Source organism: Microcaecilia unicolor, chromosome 13 (assembly GCF_901765095.1).
Source record: "Microcaecilia unicolor chromosome 13, aMicUni1.1, whole genome shotgun sequence".
Taxonomy (NCBI): Eukaryota; Metazoa; Chordata; class Amphibia; order Gymnophiona; family Siphonopidae; genus Microcaecilia; species Microcaecilia unicolor.
The window spans coordinates 9,383,610-9,407,455 of NC_044043.1; the positions used below are offsets into that span (position 1 = coordinate 9,383,610).

Sequence of the window (23,846 nt, forward strand, 5' to 3'; positions counted from 1 at the left end):
AACATTCCATGTAGAATCTCAAATAGTAGCAACAGTGGAGGAGTGGTCTAGTGGTTAGGGTGGTGGACTTTGGTCCTGGGGAACTGAGGAACTGAGTTGGATTCCCACTTCAGGCACAGGAGACTCCTTATGACTCTGGGCAAGTCACTTAACCCTCCATTGCCCCATGTAAGCCCCATTGAGCCTGCCATGAGTGGGAAAGCGCAGGGTACAAATGTAACAAAAATAAAATAGATACTATTGGAGATTCTACATGGAATGTTGCTACTATTGGAGATTCTACATGGAATGTTGCTATTCCACTAGCAACATTCCATGTAGAAGGCTGCGCAGGCTTCTGTTTCTGTGAGTCTGACGTCCTGCACATACGTGCAGGACGTCAGACTCACAGAAGCAGAAGCCTGCGCGGCCACATTGGTGATCTGCAAGGGCCGACTTCTACATGGAACGTTGCTACTATTGGAGATTCTACTTGGAACGTTGCTACTATTGGAGATTCTACATGGAATATTGGAGATTCTACATGGAATGTTGCTACTATTGGAGATTCTACTTGGAACGTTGCTACTATTGGAGATTCTACATGGAATGTTGCTATTCCACTAGCAACATTCCATGTAGAATCTCCAATAGTAGCAACAGTGGAGGAGTGGCCTAGTGGTTAGGGTGGTGGACTTTGGACAGAGGAACTGAGTTCGATTCCCACTTCAGGCACAGGCAGCTCCTTGTGACTCTGGGCAAGTCACTTAACCCTCCATTGCCCCATGTAAGCCGCATTGAGCCTGCCATGAGTGGGAAAGCGCGGGGTACAAATGTAACAAAAATAAATAAATAAAAGGGAGTGCCAGGTTGTTGAATTGCCCTCAAGTAGTTACATAAATACAATTCAGTAGAGAAGAAGAAAAGTTAAAAATGACATCAATAGCCCAACATAAAAATGCTGTTATAGTGGACTTTTAAATTGCACATTAGAAGAAAAACACAGAACTGAAACATTAGGTACAACATTTAGCTATTTGCATGTTTTCAAGTCTGCAGGCTGCTGACGTACAGCTGATCACAAGAGTCTGCATGAGACTCCTGCGTCTTCTGAGTGGTCGCAGTTATGGACGCCCCAGCGGATGTGGGAACAGTGCAGTAGGGAACTTTCATTACCACGACATTTCAAGTTGTCAAGGAAGATGTAGCCATTGCCTGGGCCATAGTGCCCCTCTTCCCAAGCTTCCAGGGCAGTGCTACAGCCCATCTGCCTACAAACCACCTGGGCATCCCTGAGGTCCCAGGCATCATCACACACTGTCCCCCATTGCAATAGGAAAAAGATCTCCACCCGCCCTTCACACCTGTGGCTGCCGTTCACCAGACGAACTGACCCTGTGGGGTAAAGAGAGATAAATGAACAAAGCAGCTGCTCAATTTTCAGATTACGTTTGCCAGCTCGGCAGGTAGATCCAGTCCTGTTTTTTTTCGCCATGGCATATATGCGGAAATGTCAAGTTACCTAGTTCCAGTCTGGAGATTTGGGGCAGTCCTAGATTTTTGACCACCTCATCTTGGTGTATTATGGGACTTGAAGCACTGATTTCAATGAACAGGAAGGATCAGGCACTACAAATCCCACACTGCTTTGGGATGTAAGTTCAAAACCAGGTCTATCCTAAAATCTCCAGCCTGGAACTGGCTGCCACAGGGTAGCAAATTCTAAATAAACTTGGAAGTGGGTAACTTGGCATCTCTGTACATGTGCCTGCAGTTCTAACATACTTAAAAGCTGGATATACCCTGTTCTGAAAATTCTAGAGCCATTCAATCAACTTCTGTATGGTATCAGAGCCAACACTAGAGTATCTGATGCCCTAGGTAACCTTTCAGCAGTGCGCACCTCTCCCCCCCCCCCCCCCCCCCCCCCCACGTCCTCTGGAGTTCCTCAAGGCCCTATTCTCTATGCCCCTGTAGTTCAATATCTCCACTTCCCAGTCCTAATCCCTCATAGTCTAGCATCCCTCCTTTCACTCCCTATCCTCTCCCCCCCCCCCCCCATTCCACTTCCCTACCTTCCCCTTCCTTACCCCTGTCCAGCATCTCCTCCTTTTCCCTGACCCAGGCCAAAGTTGCAAGCAGACTCAGCACAGGTGCAAAGCCTTTAGACAGGCCCCAAATCACGCAGCGCTGCTTCTGCCTTCCCCCCAGCAGCATTTCCTGTGTTGGAGAGGTGTAGGTGCAGTGTTTGAGCACAGGCCTATGTTAATAGGTCCCAATCCAGTGCTGAGTAGGGCTGTGCCGAATATTTGTATTTGATTCAATTCTGCCCCGAACAGTGTCCCAAATACATTATTTGTATTTAGCTGAATAGTTTAAATAAGAATACAAATAATCCAGGGCTCTACAGTGCTAAATCCTACTGAAATAAACAACTGATCTCTGGTTTCACATTGCTTCTTTTATTTGTTATGTTATTTGTATTTGGCCAAATAATATTTTTCATTATTCATATTTGGCTGAATAGAAAAATATGCTATTTGATACAGCTCTAGTGCTGAGTCTGCTTACAACCTCAGCTCAGATCCAGGAAAAGGGGGAGGGAGATGCTGGACATGGGATAAGGGGAGATGAAATGTTGCTGTCCTTCTGTGCTGCCTTGTCTGCCTAGTGGAAGGGCTAGAGGCCAATCGAAACTGCAGATTTGATTCCAGCTGAACCAGAATCCACGGCCAAAATCCATTGCTCAGTTTCTACCATAACCATAACCAAACTGCCCCTGCCCCCTACTACCGCCATTGCAAGCCTGTCTCCCTTCAACCCCTTGTCATAAAACACGTTCTCCTCCCAGGCCACCCACCATTCCTTCCCCCTTCTCATAGGTCCTCCCTGGGCCTACATTGTAAAGGCCCTGGTGGTCTAGTGATGTCTTTGGGGCAGGAGCATTCTGAGTTGCTCCTATCCTCGTCGGCTGTGCTGCAACACTGACAGCTATGACTTTACACAGCAGCCTTGCAAGACTGCCATGGTGGTCATGGCCGCCATTTTGGAAATGGGAATGGCCTGAGCAGCAGTGAATTGTTCCAAAATGGCAGCAGTGGGAAGTCACAACCACTATGTTTACAGTGCAGCTGACAGGGGCAGGAGCAACTCGGGATGCTCCTGCCCCAAAGACACCATTAAACCACCTGGCCTTTACAAGGCAGGCTTGGAGAGGGCCTACCGGGGGAGGAGAGTGGAGTGGTGAGCAGCCCGGGGGGGGGGGGGGGGGGGAGCTGGCTGGCAATGACAGCGGAGATACAGTTTCAGATTTCTGCTCAAAATGCGCAGGCATTTTCATCCAAAACCACAACCCGGATTTTGGGTCGGTTTCAGTGCAGAATCCAAAATCAAAACTGAAGTCCAGTCGACCTCTAGGCTTTTATAATGTTATCTGCTAGTAGGAAGTGGCAATCAGATTTGGAAGTGAGGGGAAAATACTTTCCAATTTATGTAAAAAGAAAACCTCATAGAACACCTAGAAACATGGACAATGTATTTCCAGAATGTGAAAATGTCTATAATAATTCAGTGTGTTGTCTTACACCGTTTTAGGCAGCCTTACCCCAGTTATTAACTAGAACACATAAGTAATTGGAGCGTTATTTTGGAAAGAAAGTGGATAGGTAGACTAAGCAGGTCCTGATCATGGCATAAGCAAAGGGTTAAAATGTTTAGGGAGAGGTTCTCAGCTCCACTCATTGTCCCTAGACCGACTTGGTTTTAAGGTAATCAACCTGGTGCATACAGCATACCTATCCCATGCATTTCCACTCTGTTGTGTTGAAAATCAATCTCTGATTACCACAAAGGATGGGATACCAAGACCTGCCCCTTTTCTCAATTCCATGAGATCAATGTGCATAAAGTCTCATCTGCAGGCTACGTACCCTCCTTTGGTAGAGTGATAGATGTGGTTTTCGTTGTGGTCATAGTCTTAAATGTGTCTCCTCTGGAATGGCTTCTCCATTCTTGCAGCCCTGGTGCAAGAGAAAACAGAAAATAAAGGCACAGTGAGTGGTAAACTGCTTAGTGCTGGTGGACCCCAATCAACCAGCCTTCCCTCCTCATTAACCGCTATTTGGGGTTTTTATTGAGGCATCAGAAAATTCCTCAGATTCATGAAAGACCTACAGCAGAAACCAGGGATTTTAAGATAGTACTGTTTGGAGAGGTTTGGTTTAAGGATATTAGACACCCTAGGTGAACCTTCATCCTTGCCCCCCCCCCCCCCCCCCCAATTAGCTCACAGGTTCATTGCCCACCCTCTCCTGAGATTTTGATAATTAAACACACACACACACAATTTTATCTATTATGATTTATTAAGTGACGTTTTGAAAGAATTCACCTGAGCCAGTTTACAGCAAGTTCAACCAGAGAACAGACATAACAAAAGGCATTTGAAAACAGCATACCCTGCCTAGGAGTAAAAGTCTACACTGATGATTCTTTGACTTAATGTGACTGTCATGCCTGTTGTTTTGCTTTTGTTCCATTTGCAGCTGCTCTTTGCTATCCCGGGAAGCTGCAGCCTTAGATATCTGCCTAGGTTGCCTAATAGCGAAGCTGTCCCTGCATTTAGGCTGTTCTTAAAAACAGAAAAAATGCCTATCCAGCCTGTCCATCTACACCAACTAATAAGTTTTGCAATTACTTGCTCTCCCTCAGAGATCCTCTATGTACTTGTCCCCTTGTTCTCATCTACACCACCTCCACTAGGAGGCTGTTCCACGCGTCTACCACGCTTTCGTTAAATATTTCCTTAGAATATGCCTAAGTCTGTCCCCTTTCACACTCATCCTATGACCTCCCTCATTCCAAAGCTTCCTTTCAATAGAAAGAGGCCCTCTACTTCCTGTGCAATTGACATCACAGAGGTCTTTAAATATCTCTATCATATCTTCCTCTTCCACCTTTCTTCCAAAGTCTATATATTTATATCTTTAAATTTCTCCCTATATGCTTTATCACAAAGACCAGCGACCATTTTAGTGACTGCCCTCTGGACCAGTTCCATCCTGTTTATGTTGTTTTACATGGAAACATAGTAGATAACAGCAGATAAAGACGTGTATGGTCCATCCAATCTGCCCAACATGATAAGCTCATAGTATAAGGTATGATGTGATACTACATGGGAAGGTGGTAGAATGAGAGGACATGAAATGAGATTGAAGGGGGGCAGACTCAAGAAAAATGTCAGGAAGTATTTTTTCACGGAGAGTGGTGGATGCTTGGAATGCCCTCCCGCGGGAGGTGGTGGAAATGAAAACGGTAACGGAATTCAAACATGCGTGGGATAAGCATAAAGGAATCCTGTGCCGAAGGAATGGATCCTCAGGAGCTTAGTCAAGATCGGGAGGCGGGGCTGGTGGTTGGGAGGCGGGGATGGTGCCAGAGCCGGTGGTTGGGAGGCAGGGCTGGTGGTGGGGAGGTGAGGATAGTGCTGGGCAGACTTATACGGTCTGTGCCTGTGCCAGAGCCGGTGATTGGGAGGTGGGGCTGGTGGTTGGGAGGCGGGGATAGTGCGGGGCAGACTTATACGGTCTGTGCCCTGAAGAGCACAGGTACAAATCAAAGTAGGGTATACACAAAAAGCAGCAAATATGAGTTATCTTGTTGGGCAGACTGGATGGACCGTGCAGGTCTTTTTCTGCCGTCATCTACTATGTTACTATGTTACATATGTATACTTAATCTTGATTTGTCCTTGCCATTTTCAAGGCACAGACCGTAGAAGTCTGCCCAGCACTGGCCTTGTTCTCCAGTTATTGAAGATGAATCTGTCCACCCACCGTCTGGGCACAGACCGTAGAAGTCTGCCCAGCACTGGCTTTGCTTCCCAATTACTGGTGTTGCCATCAAAGTTGTTTGGTTTCATGCCTTCTATACAGGACTCCTTTGTGTTTATCCCATGTATTTTTTAATATTCCTGAGTCAGCCCCCCTGTAACCTCAATTCATGTCCTCTAGTTCTACCACCTCACGTCTCTGGAAAAGGTTTGTTTGTACATTAATACCTTGCAACTATTTGAACGTCTGTATCATATCACCCCTGTCTCTCCTTTCCTCCAAGGTCTACATGTTCAGGTCTTCAAGTCTCTCCTCATACGTCTTGTGATGCAAACCTCAAATCGTTTTTGTTGCTTTTCTATGAACCGTTTCAAGTCCTTAGCAAGATATGGCCTCCAGTACTGAACACAATACTCCAAATGGGGCCTCACCAACAACTTGTACAGGGGCATCAACACCTCCTTTCTTCTGCTGGTTATACCCCACTCTATGCAGCCTAGCATCCTTCTGACCATGGCCACTGCCTTGTCGCATTTTTTTGCCACCTTATTTATTTATTGCATTTGTACCCCACATTATCCCACCTTTTTGCAAGCTCAATATGGCTTACAGAGTGTTGTTATGATGCAGTCATTACATGATCTTAAATACAGTCGATAATAGGCTGAAGGTAAGTGTTGTGAGAGGTGTTTTTGATGCACCTGAGTAGTTTGAGGAATGATTTATTAAGGATGTTTTTAGTAGGCTTTGTTGAAGAGATATGTCTTCAAAGATTTGCGAAAGCTGGTTAGATTGTCTATATTTTTCAGGGCCATGGGTAATGTGTTCCAGATCTGTGTGCTTTTATACGCAAAAGTAGTAGCTTAAGACTGTTTGTATTTAATTCCTTTACAGCTGGGGAAGTTCAGATTGAGGAATTTGCGGGCCGATCTTTTGGCGCTTCTAGGTGGTAGGTCCACTAGGTTTGACATATAGAGTGGGGCGTCTACTTCTCCCAGATGCTCCCACCCTGCTAATGACTCCTTGATGTACTTTTCTCCAGTTTGAAATCCTCAAACACAATTACCCAAAGGTCACTCTCCTGAGCTGTGCTTATCAATCTCTCTCCTCCTATCTGATACATCTCCTTTGGATTTCTGCACCCCAAGTGCATCACTCTGCATTTCTTGGTGCTAAATTTTAACTGCCAGACCTTTGACCATTCTTCTGATTTTTGGAGATTTATTCTCATGGTTTCTACTGCCTCTAGAGTATCCACTCTTTTGGCTATTTTCATGTCATCCGCAAAAAGGCTAACTTTTCCTTCTAACCCTTTAGCAATGTTAAACAGAATGGGTCGCAGTACCAACCCCTGAGGCACTCCACTATTCAACTTCCTGTCCTCCGAACGGATTCCATTTGCTACCACCATCTGCCGCCTGTTGGTCAACCAATTTCCAATCCATTTCACCGCTTTGGGTCCTAAGTTCAGCCATCTCAGCTTGTTCACGAGTTTTCTGTGAGGAAGCACATCAAAGGCTTTGTTGAAATCCAAATAGATTACATCTAGTGTATGTCCTTCATCCAGTTCTTGGTCACCCAGTCAAAGAAATCAATCAGATTTGTTTGGCAGGATTTTCTTTTGGTAAAGCCATGTTGCCTCGGATCCTGCAACCCGTTGGATTCTAGAAAGTTAACTATCTTTTTCTTCAGCAGCAACTCATTATTTTTTCCTGCCACCAATGTGAGGCTTACTGGCTTATAGTTTCCCACTTCTTCCCTTTCCCTGCTTTTGTGAAGAGGGACTACATCCACTCATCGCCAAGCCTGCGGAACCTCTCCCATCTCTAAAGATCTATTAAATAAATCCTTAAGATGTCCCGCCAGGACTTCTCTGAGCTCCCTCAGTATCTAGGGATGTATCCTATCCTGCCTATAGATTTATCCACTTTCAGATTTTCAAGTTGTTTATACATGCTTTCAATATCCACTCCATTCTCAGGTATACCCTCAGCAGCCCACCATGGTCCTCCAGAATTTTCTTCCATGAATATTGGAGAAGTATTTGTTTAGCATGTTTGCTTTATCCTCAACACTTTCTACATAACTATTCTCAGTGTCTTTCAGTCTTCCAATTCTATTCCTAGCTTTTCTTCTTTCCCCTTAGCCATTTTTTCTTCTGCCTGTGTTTTCGCTAGCCATATTTCCCACTTTGCTTCTTTGAGTTTAATCCGGTAGTCTAGTCCATGTTGCGTTCTTCTTTATTTTTTGAACGCTGTCTCTTTTGCCCTTCTTTTTCAGCCACTTGTTTGGAGAACCATCCAGGCTTCCTGTTTCTCTTGTTTTTGTTTACTTTCCTCGTATAAAGATCTGTTGCCATAACAGCTTTCAGCTTGGACCACTGTGCTTCCACTAATCCAGTGCCTACCCCTGCCATCAGCTCCTTCTTCAGATATGCCCCCATTTTACCAAAATCAGCACGTCTGAAATCCAGTACTTTGAGTTTTGTGCACCTGCACTCCACTTGTGCTCTTATATCAAAGATACACATTAGCCCAATGAGATCAAACTACAGATTTATGCAAAGACATTACCATCTCTTTTTTTCCTGTTGGCCATGCCTCTCCCTATGCACCCAAGCGCCCTTCTGGCTTTTGCCTTCAACCTTTCTACCAGTCTGGCTACCTTAAGGTCATCAGATGCAACCACCTTCAAGTCCCACTCTTCTTTCATGCAGAGAAGTACTTCATCCCGATGTTGAAACAATCCCTTGGGTTTTGCATGGTTCTGCATTTTGTTTTTGGGGGGGGGGAGCAGGGAGGAGAACAAATTGGAAGGGAAGGGAGCAGACCACTGGGGGTGCAACTAAGATTTTGAGGGGGGAATTTTACCCCTTCTACCCCCGTAGCATCGCCTATGGACCCGCATAAGGGATGCAGATGCCCTCACCACCTCTGATTTCCCCCCTTCCTGGATCCCCCCCTCCCACCTCCGTGGGTCCCCCGGGTCTACCTTGTACATCTCTGGTGATCTAGGACAGTGGTTTTCAACCCAGTCCTCAGGGACCACCTGGCCAGTCAGGTTTTCAAGATATCCATTCCACAATGAATATGCATGAGAGATTTCCATTCCAAGAAGGCAGTGCATGCAAATCTATCTCACACATATTCTTCTTCTCATTCAGCACACACTAATCAGTAGCACCGCTTTGTAAAAAGAGCCCTAAGTTAGTCATCCCAGGTCCCTCCGCATTCATGGGCTAACAACTGGAACTCCATTTCTCCAGCTGTGGACCATCCCCATATGTGAAGCCTTCTCCAAATGAATCAACCTGCAGATCTGCAGCTGCCACTTGATTGGAAGCCCCACCCACCTTACATTTACGGCATCTTCCCACAGGGCTCCTCCTACTCCAAAATTCTCTCAGGTGACTTCCTCTGTTCCTAGGGATATAGAGAAATGTAGTTGTGCTTAACCTCCCCAGGTCTTTTTGACTTATGGGTTAGATTCTACCCTTCTGTAGGACTGTGATGTTTCCCTCCAGCTTTACAATAATAATGGAAGTTTGGATACCTTCCTAAAAAAGAAGTCCATAAGCCATTATTAAGGTGGACTTGGGGAAAATCCACTGCTTATTTCTAGGATAAGCAGCATAAAATGTATTGTACTGTTTTGGGATCTTGTCAGGTACTTGTAACCTAGATTGGCCAATGTTGGAAACAGCAGGCTGGGCTTGATGGACCTTCGGTCTGTCCCAGTGTGGCAACACTTATGTTCTTATGTCGTTGTATAACAGGTGCCTATAAGCATTTTAAAAATTGTGTGTATTTTATAAAAGCTCACAAACACACAGAACCTTCAAACAACAATTTACTACTACTACTTATCACTTCTATAGCGCTACAAGGCATAATTTAATGTAGTCTTAAATCTAATGTGTAAATATATTTCAATGCACACAAGAAATAAGGATGTACTATCATGGGTGCTTGTTCTGTATGCAAATTTTATAGTCAACACTTTTGCCGTGGCAATTTTTGAATACTTATAGCATGTACATTGGCAAAGGGCAGTATTTGATTCTGAACATGGAGTTTTCTTATTAGGATCTGAGATACTTCATGTCACTTAAATATATATTGTGTGGGTATAGGGTCTCTTTAGATCTAAGGAGGACAATCAGTCTCCTTTTTGATGAAAAAGGATTATTAAGGAGCCTAGAGAAAGCATTATGAACGTTTTCCTATACAAAGATTGTGCTCAAAGCCATTATTTCTAGAATTAGATGGAGTCCTTCTGTTTTCTTTGGGATCAGGAAATACTTTCTATGGTGTTTTTTTTTTAGCTGTAAACTGCTTAGATCTCCTAGCCGGGAATATGCAGTATAGTACGTTTTTGATAAATATAAACATACTGGGAATAAAATCCTTGTCCCCTTTCCCTTGGTGGGACAGGTTTAGAAACATAGAAACATGACGGCAGATAAAGGCCATATGACCCATTCAGTCTGCCCATCCTCTGTAACCCCTAATTCTTCCTGTTCCTAAGCGATCCCACATGCTTATCCCATGAACAGTCCTCGACTCCACCACCTCCACCATAGGCCATTCCATGCCTCCACCACCCTTTCTGTGAAATAGTACTTCCTTAGATTACTCCTAAGCCTATTCCCTCTTAATTTTGTCATATGCCCCCTCATTCCAGAGCTCTCCTTCATTTGAAAAAGGCTCTCTTCCTTTGCATTGATTGCATTTGTCTCTAAGAGTGAGGAGAGTTCCTTTAAGGGTACTTCTCAATGTTGGAAGGTTGCCTATGGACCTCTAGGTGGGCCACGTGGCAGGTTTCCAATAGATGAAGTATATGTATATGTCCGTTCCGTAGTATGCTGAGAACCTGGACATATGAGATCATTTTAGTTAGCAATTTATATTAAACCTTATCCTTCCCCCCACAGGAAGACTTTCTATAACAGACACTGGAGTACTGGCTATGCCTGATTGGATCCAATCGTGTGTGTCAGGTTTTGACCAGAGAACTGGTTGTAAATTCTAGGCTGTCTGCTGTCTAGGATGAGAACAAGGTCCCTGTTGATAACTGGAACAAGGTGGTAGACAAAATGCTTCTTTGGTGGATGGAAAAGTTTCTTTCAGTGTCACAGTGGATAATGAGGAGGGTAGCTTCAGAGTGGGGGTTGGACTACTTCAATGCTGTCTATAATGGACTTTGTGCTGCTTCTCTGAAATGTTTGCGAAATACAGTCATCACGTTAATTATAGAACCAGATTGCACAATCATGTTACCCCACTGCTTATTAACAGTCATTGAGGCATATTTTCGAAGCACTTTGGGAGGCTAAGTTCCATAGGTTTCTATGGAACTTTGGGAGGCTAAGTGCTTTGAAAATGAGCCTGATTGCCTACCAATTGGTTATCAGAGGAAATTTAAATTGTTATGTATGGTCCATAAGATTTTGTCTTCTGGAGAATGACTAGCCTAATGGTCACATAAGAATATAAGAATAGCCATACTGAGTCAGACCAATGGTCCATCTAGCCCAGTATCCTGCTTCCAGCAATGGCCAATCCAGGTCACAAGTACCTGGCAGAAACCCAATTAGTAGCACCATTCCATGCTACGAATCCAAGGGCAAGCAGTGACTCCCCTCATGTCCATCTCAACAACAGACTATGGATTTTTCCTCCAGGAACTTGTCCAAACTCTTTTTTTTTTTTATTCAATTTAGTCAAATTTACAAGACACATCTTGATTGGAAAAGTATCATCAGGGCCGTGCCTAGGGTCTCTGGCGCCCCCCTGCAGACTATCAGTTGGCACCCCCCCCTGCAGACTATCAGTTGGCGGCGGCGGCGGCCCTCCCCTCCCCCCCCCCCGTGAAAATGATCGTTCACCACTTGCCACACTGACAGGAATTGTCAGCAATATTCTTAGAAACAAATTGCTATACATTGCAAAATAAGATAGCAGATGTAAATTCTCAAAGTGGACATATTCCAAACACTAAAATGAAAATAAAATGATTTTTTTCTACCATTGTTGTCTGGTGACTTTCTTTTTCTGATCATGCTGGCCCAGTATCTGATTCTGCTGCTATCTGTCCTCTTAACTCTGTTTCCAGGGCTTCCTTTCTATTTATTTCTTTCCTTTCCTCCTTTCTTCTTCATTTCTGGTCCTCAGCTTCTGCCTATTTTGTTCATCCATGTACAGTTTTTCTCCGCTCTTCCTTTTCCCTCATTTCATCTCCTTCATCTCTCTTCCCTCCCCTCTATGTCCAGCAATTTCTCCTCTCTCCCTGAGCCCTGCCCTCCCATCCATGCTCCTCTGTCCCCTGCCCCCTCCAATTCATCCTTTTCCAGCAATTCCCCTCTCTCCCTGAGCCCTGCCCTCCCAATCCATGCCCATCCATGCTCCTCTGTCCCCTGCCCCCTCCATTCATCCTTTTCCAGCAATTCCCCTCTCTCCCTGAGCCCTGCCCCTCCCATCCATGCTCCTCTGTCACCCTCCATTAATCCCTATCCAGCAATTCCCCTCTCTCCCTTCCATGACCCCCCCTCACATCCATGGTCCTCTCTCTCCTCTCGCTCCCATGTCCCATCACGTCCCAGTTGGCCTGGCCTGGCCCGTCCTCTTCTCCCCTCCCCCTTCGCATCCATGCTCTCGTCTCTCCCCTGCCCTCCCACTCCCATTGTTCAACTGCCCGCCCTCTTCTCTCCCCCCCAACATCCCTTTTCTTTTTTTTAAATTTACCTCCGTGGCGGTTCCGGCAGCGCAGTATCAGTGAAGGAGGCGGCGCTCCCGACGTCTCTAGCCTTCCCTTCGCTGTGTTCCGCCTTCTTCTGACGTCAAGGAAATGACGTCAGAAGAAGGTGGAACACAGCGAAGAGAAGGCTAGAGAGGTCGGGAGCGCCGCCTCCTTCACTGACGCTGCGCTGCCGGAACCGCCACGGAGGTAAATTTAAAAAGGAAAAAAAAAGAAAAGGGATGTTGGGAGGGGGAGAAGAGGGCGGGAAGTTGAACAATGGGAGCGGGAGGGCGAGCGAGGTGAGCATGGTGTGGCGGCGCCCCCCAGAGGGAAGCGCCCCCCTGCCATGCTTACCTCACTTACCGTGTTGGCACGGCCCTGAGTATCATACAAATAACGATGTAACAAAAGAAATCAACTTTCAATTAGGTAAATAGTGATACTCAAGTCCATAAATTAGGGATCCAAAATTTAGGAATTCAAGGGGAGCAAAGAAAAAGGAAATTAATAAAGGTTAACACAGACTCTACTGAGAAGAGTTAATTATTCCATTATCCTTTTTCACCGAGGCTATAAGAGCAGACATATGAATTGGTTCTGTATATACATATTTCTTCTCATCAAGTCTCACTATGCACTTGCAGGGGTATCTTAAAAAAAAGGTACCCCCCAAGTGCAGTATTTCAGGCTTAAGGAGCAAAAATTGTTTCCTCCGTCTACGTGTCTCCTTGGAGACATCAGGAAATAACAATATTTTATAACCTTAAAAAGGTTTATCTTTATTACGGAAAAATAGGCAGAAGATCCAATCTTTATCTGGCAAAAGTGCAACGGTTGCAACCAAAGTTGCGGCCGTTGCTAATGCGGAGTCAGAAGTTTCAAGCAAAAGAGATACATCCAATGGACTTTCAGTCTTTTGATCGGATTCTTTTCCTGGGACATAATAAGCCAAAGTAAACGATGGTAAATTCTGTTCCGGTATATTCAAAATGTCTCGCAAATAACGTTTTAACATATCAAGAGGAGCAACAGTCTTTATCCTAGGAAAATTGACAAATCTTAGATTATGATTTTTCGTGTAATTGTCAAACATTTCCATTTTTTTTCTAAGATTTGTCAAATCATTTGTCATTAAAGGTTGAATCGTTTCCAATTTCACCAGTCTTTGATCCATTTTTTTCAGTTTTATCATCCATAATCTTTTCCTTTGTTTTTTGTAAGTCATTCTCTAATGATATGATATGATATGATACAGACGTTCAAATATTTGAAAGGTATTAATCCGCAAACGAATCTTTTCCGGAGATGGGAAGGCGGTAGAACGAGAGGACATGAAATGAGATTGAAGGGGGGCAGACTCAGGAAAGATATCAGGAAGTATTTTTTCACGGAGAGGGTGGTGGACGCTTGGAATGCCCTCCCGCGGGAGGTGGTGGAGATGAAAACGGTAACGGAGTTCGAACATGCATGGGATATGCATAGAGGAATCCTGTGCAGAAGGAATGGATCCTCAGAAGCTTAGCTGAAATTGGGTGGCGGAGCAGTTGGGGGGAAGAGGGGGTGGTGGTTGGGAGGCGAGGATAGGGGAGGGCAGACTTATACGGTCTGTACCAGAGCCGGTGATGGGAGGCGGGACTGGTGGTTGGGAGGCGGGAAATACTGCTGGGCAGACTTATATGGTCTGTGCCCTGAAAAGGACAGGTACAAATTCAAGGTAAGGTATACACATATGAGTTTGTCTTGGGCAGACTGGATGGACCATGCAGGTCTTTTTCTGCCGTCATCTACTATGTTACTATTTTAAGTGCCATTTCATTAGTCTGTTTCAAAAACAATTTGACCCAGGATAGATACTAAGTCCCACAGCTTGTCCAATGTGACCTCCCTTGGTTTAACTAGTAACTCCTTCGGTAATTCAAACCTTTCAGAAGTCTTCACATGTTTGCTCTGCCCCTCGGCTCCTCTCCCCTCACTGCTCGGCGGCGTCTCTCCCTTCTCTGATAGAAACGAGACCTCATCTCGACGTTCTTCCGGGTCCACGATACCCTCGCAGGGAGACCCCATCAGATCAGCGAGAAAGGAGCTTGCGCCAACCGGCTGGGGAGGTAGGGTGCGCATAGCGGGGCTTAAGGTGACATCAAGGCCAGGGGAGCCTGATACTCCCAATCCGCCGGAACTTCCCTCTGGCTGCATTCCGCTAATATGAGAAACTCCCTGCGGTCTCCAAAGACGATCAAGTGGACCAGGTAAGGAGGGAGTTTGCGGTGAGGTCCTAACCGCTAGCCTCCCTCGACGTTTTGGCATCGTATAGACAGCAGGATCGAGACTCGCAGCGTCTTAGTAGAGTGCGGCCATCTTGGATCCTTGTCCAAACTCTTTTTAAACCCAGATAAGCTAACCGCCATTACCACATCCTCTGGCAACGAGTTTCAGAGCCTAACTATTCTTTGAGTGAAAAAATATTTCCATGCAATTTCATTGAGTGTCCCCCTGGTCTTTGTACTTTTTGAATGAGTGAAAAATTGATTATTTTATTTATTTTTGTTACATTTGTACCCCGCACTTTCCCACTCATGGCAGGCTCAATGCGGCAGGCAATGGAGCAGTGGCGTAGCCAGACTGCCAATTTTGGATGGGCCTGAACCCAAAGTGGGTGGGCACAAAATTTTCTCTCTACCCCCCTCCCCCAGCAAAATTTAGTCACGCTAATCAGATGCATTTGTCACACAGGGTAAAGTCCTGCTTTTCAGTGCATCAGATTCACCCTTTTCAGTGAGCTTTCAGAGGCCAAAACCTCCTGCCTCAGGTCAGTATAATGCTGTTACGGTATCCTCGCCTGACCTAAGCAAGGAAGTATTGGTCTCTGAAACTTCATTAACACAGGTACCATATTACTTTATCCTAAATTAAAAATAAAATTATTTTCTTTACCTTTCTTGTATGGCCATTTACTTTTTCTCATTGTGTCGCTCCCAGTCTCTAGATTCTGCTTTCCTTCGTTTTCGCTTAACTTTTCTGCCACGGTTTACTGGCCATTTCTCATTTTCTCTCCTTTTTCTTTGCTTTCTTCAATATTTTTCTGCCTCTCTCTCTGTCCTGATTTAATTCATTCTTACTATCCATTCTTTAATTTCCTTCATCTACTTATGGCTTTTCATCTTTTTCTCACCCTTGTTCTCCCCATGCCCCTTCCTCTTATTCTCCAGTCTTTCACTACTCTCCTTTTCCATCCAGCAGCTCTCTTCTTTCTCTCCCCATCCTTCCAGTCTCCCCTCTCTCTCCCCATCCTTCCAGTAGTCTCCCCTCTTTCTTTCTGCATCCTTCCGTCCAGTGTCACCTCTTTCTCCCTACCCTTCCATCCAGCGTCTTCCCTCTTTCTCTCCCCATCCTTCCATCCATCTACCCTCTCTCCTGATCCTTCCATCTAATGTCTCTCTCTCCCGCTTTCTAACCAGTGTCTCTGTATCACTCTACCCTTTTCTGTTCAGTGTCCCTTCTCTCCACATCCTTCCAGTCTCTCCCCTTTCTCTCCCCATCCTTCCATCCAGTCTCTCTCCCCATCCATCCGTTTTCCCTCTTTCTCTCCCCATCCTTCCATCTGTTTTCCCTCTTTCTCTGCCATCCTTCCATCTGTTTTCTATCTTTTCTCCCCATCCTTCCATCTATTTTCCCTCTTTCTCCCCATCCTTCCATGTTTTCCCTCTTTCTTTGCCATCCTTCCATCATTTTCCCTCTTTTCTCCCCATCCTTCCATGTTTTCCCTCTTTCTCCCCATCCTTCCATGTTTTCCCTCATTCTCTGCCATCCTTCCATCTGTTTTCCCTCTTTCTCCCCATCCTTCCATCCTTCCATCTGTTTTCCCTCTTTTTCTCCCCATCCTTCCATCTGTTTTCCCTCTTTTTCTCCCCATTCTTCCATCTGTTTTCCCTCTTTTTCTCCCCATTCTTCCATGTTTTCCCTCTTTTCTTCGACGAGGCCCACCCTGCATGCCAGCGCCAGCCAGCCCCAGCTTCCATCGCCGGCCACTGCTGCTTTTCCTGTTGAGCAGCAGGGCTGGCACTACAAAAAGAAGAAGCGCTAACGGCGCTAAGGACGAGAAATGTTTAAAAAAAAAAAAGCGCGGCACCGGCAGGCACTGTCTAGGCAGCCTTGAGGCATTGGCTGCTGGCTCGCAGGCTCCTCCCGTCTCCTACGTCATGACGTAGGAGACGGGAGGAGCCTGCGAGCCAGCAGCCAATGCCTCAAGGCTGCCTAGACAGTGCCTGCCGGTGCCGCGCTTTTTTTTTTTTTTTAAACATTTTTCGTCTTCCTTAGCGCCGTTAGCGCTTCTTCTTTTTGTAGCGCCGGCCCTGCTGCTCAACAGGAAAAGCAGCAGTGGCCAGCGATGGGTGCTGGGGCTGGCGCTGGGCGGGCCTGGGCTGAAATTGGGTGGGCCTGGGCCCAGCCAGGCCCACCCGTAGCTACGCCCCTGCAATGGAGGGTTAAGTGACTTGCCCAGAGTCACAAGGAGCTGCCTGTGCCGGGAATTGAACTCAGCTCCTCAGTTCCCCAGGACCAAAGTCCACCACCCTAACCACTAGGCCACACCTCCACCTGCTGCATATCAGTTAGGGTTTTGTAGACCTTAATCATACCCCTCCCAGTCATCTCTTTTCCAAGCTATTTAGCCTTTCCTCATGTGGGAGCAGTTCCATCCCCTTTATCATTTTGTTTGCTCTTCTTTGAACCTTTTCCAATTGTGCTATATCTTTTTTGAGATACAATGACCAGAATTGCACATAATACTCAAGGTGAGGTTGCACCATGGACCGATACAGAGGCATTATATTTTTTTGGTCTTATTTTGCATCCCTGTCCTAATAATTCCTAGCGTCCTGTTTGCTTTTTTGGCCACCGACACAAACTGAGCAGAATATTTAAGTGTGTTGTCTACAATGACACCTAGGTTAGTGTAGTGGGTTGAGGAGCTGTGTAATTGAGTTCAATTTCTACCGCACCTCCTTGTGACTCTGTGCAAATCACTTAACCCTCCATTGCTTTGGTTGCACCACAGAGGGGCAGTATAGAGAATTCATGACCCTTTTATTTTCTCCCTTTATGCTCTATTGCCTTACATTCTTTCTCAGTCTTTACAATCTGAGGTAGATAAGTTGTTAGTTATACCCTCTCCCTCATGTGCACATTTTGACTCGGCACACTGCTTTTTATTTATTTTTTGTTACATTTGTACCCCACGCTTTCCCACTCATAGCAGGTTCAATGCGGCTTACATGAGGGAGAGGGTACTTATTAGTACCTGGGGCAATGGAGGGTTAAGTGACTTGCCCAGAGTCACAAGGAGCTGCCTGTGCCTGCAGTGGGAATCGAACCCAGTTCCCCAGGACCAAAGTCCACCACGCTAACCACTAGGCCACTCTCTGCCGCCATCACTTTGCAATAATCTTTCTAAACCACTGAGATTAGACTTCTTTAGCTGCTTTTAAAAAGTCTCCTAAGACATTTTTTTCTCCTAGCTTACAGAGAGGAACTTGTGGGTTAAGTGGCCACTGGAAGGGTAGCAGCCCTCTGACTCGCAGTGTTGGGTTTTAGTGTTGTTAGTCTGTTGGTATGCCCTTTTGTAAAGCTTCCTCAGGGGTGCCATGTCTCTTTATCATGAATTATAGCCTAAACCTTCACTTCCATCTCAGTGGTGTCTGTCACCCCTGAGGAAGCTTTACTAAGGTGAAGTGGTAGCCCTATTGGGCTAATTTGACAAGGTAAGTGCTTTTGTTATGGCATCTTGAATTGCTGCATTTGTTTTTGGTTTTGTTCAATCATTTTTATTAATTTGGATATAACAATAAAAAAGGAAATTAAGTACCATTGACTTAATAACAGTTTAACAAGTTAGAACATGTACACTGACTTATAGAAACATTATGGACAGTGTTTACATCGTCTCTAGAATCCCTGATGCTGTTACATTACAGGTAATTATAACTATAGGAGTAAACATATTATTAAATGTTAGAGGTGAAGAAAAGAAATTATTCTTATATTTGTAATTAGTACCCATTTATAGATGCTTGAATTATAATAATTAATGTTGATTGGATGAGTAATTGAGTATGGGAGACCATGTTTTATTAAATGCTACAAGGGAACCGCATTTCTCAGCAGCAGCTTTTTCATATTTAGCATATAGACATACTGTATTCCGCCACATATCATAAGATAACTTCGTAAAGTCCTTCCAGTTTTGACATATCAGTTTTAAAGCAACTTGAATCAATATACGAAGTAATTTGGCTATGTGTGGTTGTAATATCGTGTCTAAACCAAATTCTCCCGTGATTATGATTTTGTATGTTAATGAGATCTTAAAATCTAGAATTTGAGAAATAGTTTCCTCTATATGAGACCAATACTCATCCAGTATATGTTAAATGCCAGTACATATAAAAATATGGAAAAAATATTGTCAAAATGTTTATGGTCTAATAAACCTCCTCGTATTGCGTTGAAATATCTTAAATTCCCCAAACATCATGGAGGTGTCAATTTTCCAAAATTTCTGGACTATCATAAGGCTTTCTTACTAAGACAAAGCTCTTTATGGATCACCTCAAAAGAAGAACATACTGACCCACTTTGGATAAAATGGGAAGCTGAGATCTTTAAAGCAACTCCAACACCTCTCTTACCATGGTCTTCAATACATAAATCGGATTATAAGTAATGCCACACTGGGAAAAGACCAAGGGTCCATCGAGCCCAGCATCCTGTCCACGACAGCGGCCAATCCAGGCCAAGGGCACCTGGCAAGCTTCCCAAACGTACAAACATTCTATACATGTTATTCCTGGAATTTTGGATTTTTCCAAGTCCGTTTAGTAGCGGTTTATGGACTTGTCCTTTAGGAAACCGTCCAACCCCTTTTTAAACTCTGCTAAGCTAACCGCCTTCACCACTTTCTCCGGCAACGAATTCCAGAGTTTAATTACACGTTGGGTGAAGAAAAATTTTCTCCGATTTGTTTTAAATTTACTACACTGTAGTTTCATCGCATGCCCCCTAGTCCTAGTATTTTTGGACAGCGTGAACAGACGCTTCATATCCACCTGTTCCACTCCACTCATTATTTTATATACCTCTATCATGTCTCCCCTCAGCCGTCTCTTCTCCAAGCTGTATAGCCCTAGCCTCCTTAGTCTTTCTTCATAGGGAAGTCGTCCCATCCCCGCTATCATTTTAGTCGCCCTTCGCTGCACCTTTTCCAATTCTACTATATCTTTCTTGAGATGCGGCGACCCATCATATCCACTTCTCAATCATCGTTCAACACATTGGACTCATGTGTTAAAATATCTATCCATTCGACTACTAAGATACAACTTTGGAATAATCCAAAACTAAAAATCAATGGTAAATGTTTGCTTGTCCTAAATGGATAGAAGCAAAACTATGGTTTCTACATCAACTATTGGACAAATACAAATGGCTACCTTTCTGTACACTACAGGCAAAGTATAACCTACACAATCAGTGCTACTTTCAATGGCTACAACTAAAACACTGCATTTCTGCAAACTTTGATATTAACTCATTAAAGGATGAAACTCCAAGTTGTTTAACATTATGTCATCAGTTGGCTAATGGGAAAAAAACGGCATCAACATGGTACAAAATCTTACAAGATCACTCTTCTCATTATCTTTCAGCTTTACAAAACATTTGGAACAAAGAACTCAATTCTCAAATTACTGAAGAACAATGGGAAAAAATCTGGACATTATTATATAAATCTTCAAAATCATCTGCTCTTACCCAATCATCATTCTACATCTTGCATAGAGCTATGTGGACACCTTACAAACTTTCCAAAATATCTAAAGAAATTTCAAATAGATGTTGGTCTTGTAACAACCATGTAGGCACATTAGACCATTTAATTTACCATTGCCATATACTGGAATTGCTGCATTTTTTAAAAGAAGGAACCATAAAACGTAGCCAAAAAAAGGGTTTAAGTTTGCACCTAAAAAAGAGGAGTTTTTTTAGACCAACGAATGACAATGTGCTAGCAATAAATTTGTAGCCATGACCTATTGAAGGTTTCTGAGGTCTTTTCTCCTCAAAAACAAACAAAACAAAAAAAACACGAGCACACTTAGTTGGCAGGTTGGGAAGCTTTTACATTCTTTGAAATTAGTCTGGCAAACACGTGTGCAGTTATTTCATACCTCCGTTAAGCACATGTGTGTTACTGCATGGTAGTGTATGGTGCCTTCAAAATGCGTTCTTAATGAAGGGCTGCACAAACCACCAAATAAGAGGACAGGGAATGGTAAGAAATAAAGCAAGCTTATTGTCTGGTGGTTTTTGTATAAGCATAAAGCAATGCCCTGATTTGCTTATTATCAGAAATGCACTATGAGTGGGGAATTTGAACCATCCTACTGCCTAAAGGTTCTCTCTCACTGTGCATTACCTATCGAACATTCACCTTGGCATATGACACCTGCATCCTCATGGTGCCCACAGTTGTGTTGCCCCCAGCCTAGGTTGAAGCAATCTGCCAAGTCCATCTCAGACCCATCACAGTCCACATTGTCCAGGAGGATGGGCCCACTGCCATAGCCAAAGTAACTGAAGGAAGTAGCCATGATGGCTTCCCCACAGCCCACCTGCTTACAAACCACCTGGGCGTTAGTGTGATCCCAGTCATCGTCGCATACTGTTCCCCAGAGGCTTTGATAAAGGACCTCCACTCTGCCTTGGCAACTGCTATCTCCATTCACCAGCCTGATGCTGTCACCTGATTTGCAAAAAAATAAAAAGAGGTACAACCTTAGTTATTTACAGACACAGAAGACATATTAATGCAAGACTAGGATTTGGAGGTTGCTCTACCTAAGGTTGCCACCTTTCCCAGGTCAACTTAAAGAGGCAATCTTGTCTGACATTTTCCCTACTACATGCAAGGAGATGTTGCCCTAGTTTTCTTAAGAGAATCAAAACCATCATTTATTGTACTACAGTGGGGCAAAACCAGACCTGAAGCAGCCTCTTCAGTTGACCCAGGTAAGATGGTCAACAGTGAGGGGCTAAGCCATTCCAGTTTACTCCCAGTGCATCTACAAACATATGATTTGAGTTTTGTTAGAACCAGTGGGAACCACGAGTCTGTAGACACAATGGAAGCAAGCCTGACAGCTGCAAGATGTCATGGAACCACACGGTGATACCCAATACCAAGATTTGTAGGTGAGCCAAGAGAGGAAGGACAATTTTGGTTATTAAAGAGGACAATTAAGGGGGCCGATGCAGAAAGGTTCACAGTAGAGCCACATACAAATGTCTGAGCACATGGCTTCTATTATGAGCGTAGTACTGAGCTATGCAGAAACTTAAACGTATTCAAATTTTATGCACAGAAAACATACGGCTAGTGGGGGTAGGAGTATGCTGGACACATGTGAAGGTTTCACAGTAAGCACATCTTCTTTGTGTACATGTCCAAAGGAAAACGGAAGTGCCAGCACACATTAATGCCTGTTCTTTTGCATCTAAATGACCCTCGTAAAAATTCCTTGCAAGGCTCATATGTAGGTGCAGAAAGACAAGTGCCGATGTGTGCTTTTACTTTTGGTTTGTTCAGACACGTGCGCATCTCTTACCGCCTGTCTGCCTTTAACATAGGCAGCCGAGACCCCTCGGGGCCCACCATTTATTGCTTTTACCACCATAACCCAATAAAGACTTCACACATAGTATTTGTTGACGTGGCACAACTTGGCCGTAGCTTTATTTTAAATACAAAACATATCTTAACCCTGGGCATACCCAAGCCGCTTCAGCCTCTGGCTCAATAACCCTCAAGCCCAGTCCGCTGCCCTAGCAAGACTGGCTAATGAACAGGGCTCCTCGCCGCACAGCAAGGGGGCTGTACCGTAATCGCAGCTGCCAGCTGCCTAGCTCATACCCTCCGGCTTGGGTACCCCGCCAAAGCTGCGACAAGTGGCCCTAGAACTGCCCACACTGCAGCACGCAAAATGCTGGATGGTGGCGCTGAGAGAAAGGTAACGCTGGTGGCTTGTAATCCGCACTACTCAGCCTAGTCTGCCCACCGCCCCAGTGCGCCGCGCACGTGCTTGCCATAAAAGCAGCATGATCGCATCTCCGGCCAGTTACATAAAAAAATTTTTAGTTCCTGCTCTTCTATGGCCCCCGCGACTCCAGCAAGCCATGTTGCTGTGCTCCCACTGCCCCCATTTGGTGCCAGGGACTAATCCATTGCAGCATGCCAGTCAGCCGGATGCACGCCTCCCACGCCGCACTCGTGCTCCCAACCTGCGCCCCCAAAGGCCCTCTTAAATGGAAGTACTTACTCGCCCTCGTAGCTGACCCGGGACTGGAAATCAGAATCGGAGCTGGGAGTGCACACGGCGGCGGCTACGGTAAGGGGTCACTCACACCAGTTCACGTGCAGTCCACTTGCCCTGGACGCCGGAAAGAGGTCGTCCCGGCCCTCCTCGGGGGCTTTTAACCCCTTCTTGTAGCCCCTCCTGTTACCAGCGGGGAGCCTCTGGCGACAGGGTCCAGCCCCTTCCCTTGCCCGGCTCGCTCCCCGCTGGCCTTGGGCGCATGCCCGTCGGGGCACGGCGCCATGTTATTTTCCGCTCCGTGCACCCTCGGGGCACTGCGCCTTGCTTTGAAACTTGCAAAAAAAAGACAAAACTGGCAGTGTGGAGAGGAGGAACGGCCTAATGGTTTGCACAGTGGGCTGAGAACTCACTGTCACTCCTTGTGACCCTTGGCAAGTCACTTAACTCTCCATTGCCCCAAGTACGAAACTTAGGTTGTGAGCCCACAAGAGATGGACAAAGTACCTGTACATAAACCACTTGGGTTGTACCACAGAAAAGCGGTATTATAAGAATCTAACAAAAACAAATCTTAAACACTGGCATGAAATCCTCTCCACATTCCCCTGGATCTGGCAAAAACATTCTTGAATTGTGCATGCATGGTACACGCTATGCATTACACAGAATACTTAAATGACCGTATCACTATAAATATTTTTAATACATCATGTGACCACGTACTCGCATGCTCCACCTCTCTCTGCATTCTGCACCTAATAATGTGTACGCACACCCTGCAGAACCGCATGGTTACGCTCACAGTGACTTTCAGCATCGGCAGGAAGGTAGAATGTCTGCAGATTATTTTAAACTAGTAAAAAAGGCCCGTTTCCGAAACCAATGAAACGGGCGCTAGCATGTGGCTTTTTGTGTGTGTGTGTGTCTC

At 45.0% G+C, this 23,846-nt stretch overlaps 1 protein-coding gene across 1 annotated transcript in view; it reads right to left on the minus strand.

Annotated features, from left to right (window-relative positions):
• Positions 1 to 1,057: 1,057 nt before the first annotated feature.
• Positions 1,058 to 23,846, minus strand: part of SSC4D (scavenger receptor cysteine rich family member with 4 domains) — a 48,576-nt gene continuing 25,787 nt past the window's right edge. The window contains exons 6-8 of the mRNA XM_030186020.1: positions 21,022 to 21,348; positions 3,909 to 3,998; positions 1,058 to 1,374 (exon numbers count right to left, since the gene is read on the minus strand). Of these exons, the coding sequence (XP_030041880.1) occupies positions 1,058 to 1,374; positions 3,909 to 3,998; positions 21,022 to 21,348 (734 nt within the window). The remainder of the gene's footprint in view (positions 1,375 to 3,908; positions 3,999 to 21,021; positions 21,349 to 23,846) is intronic.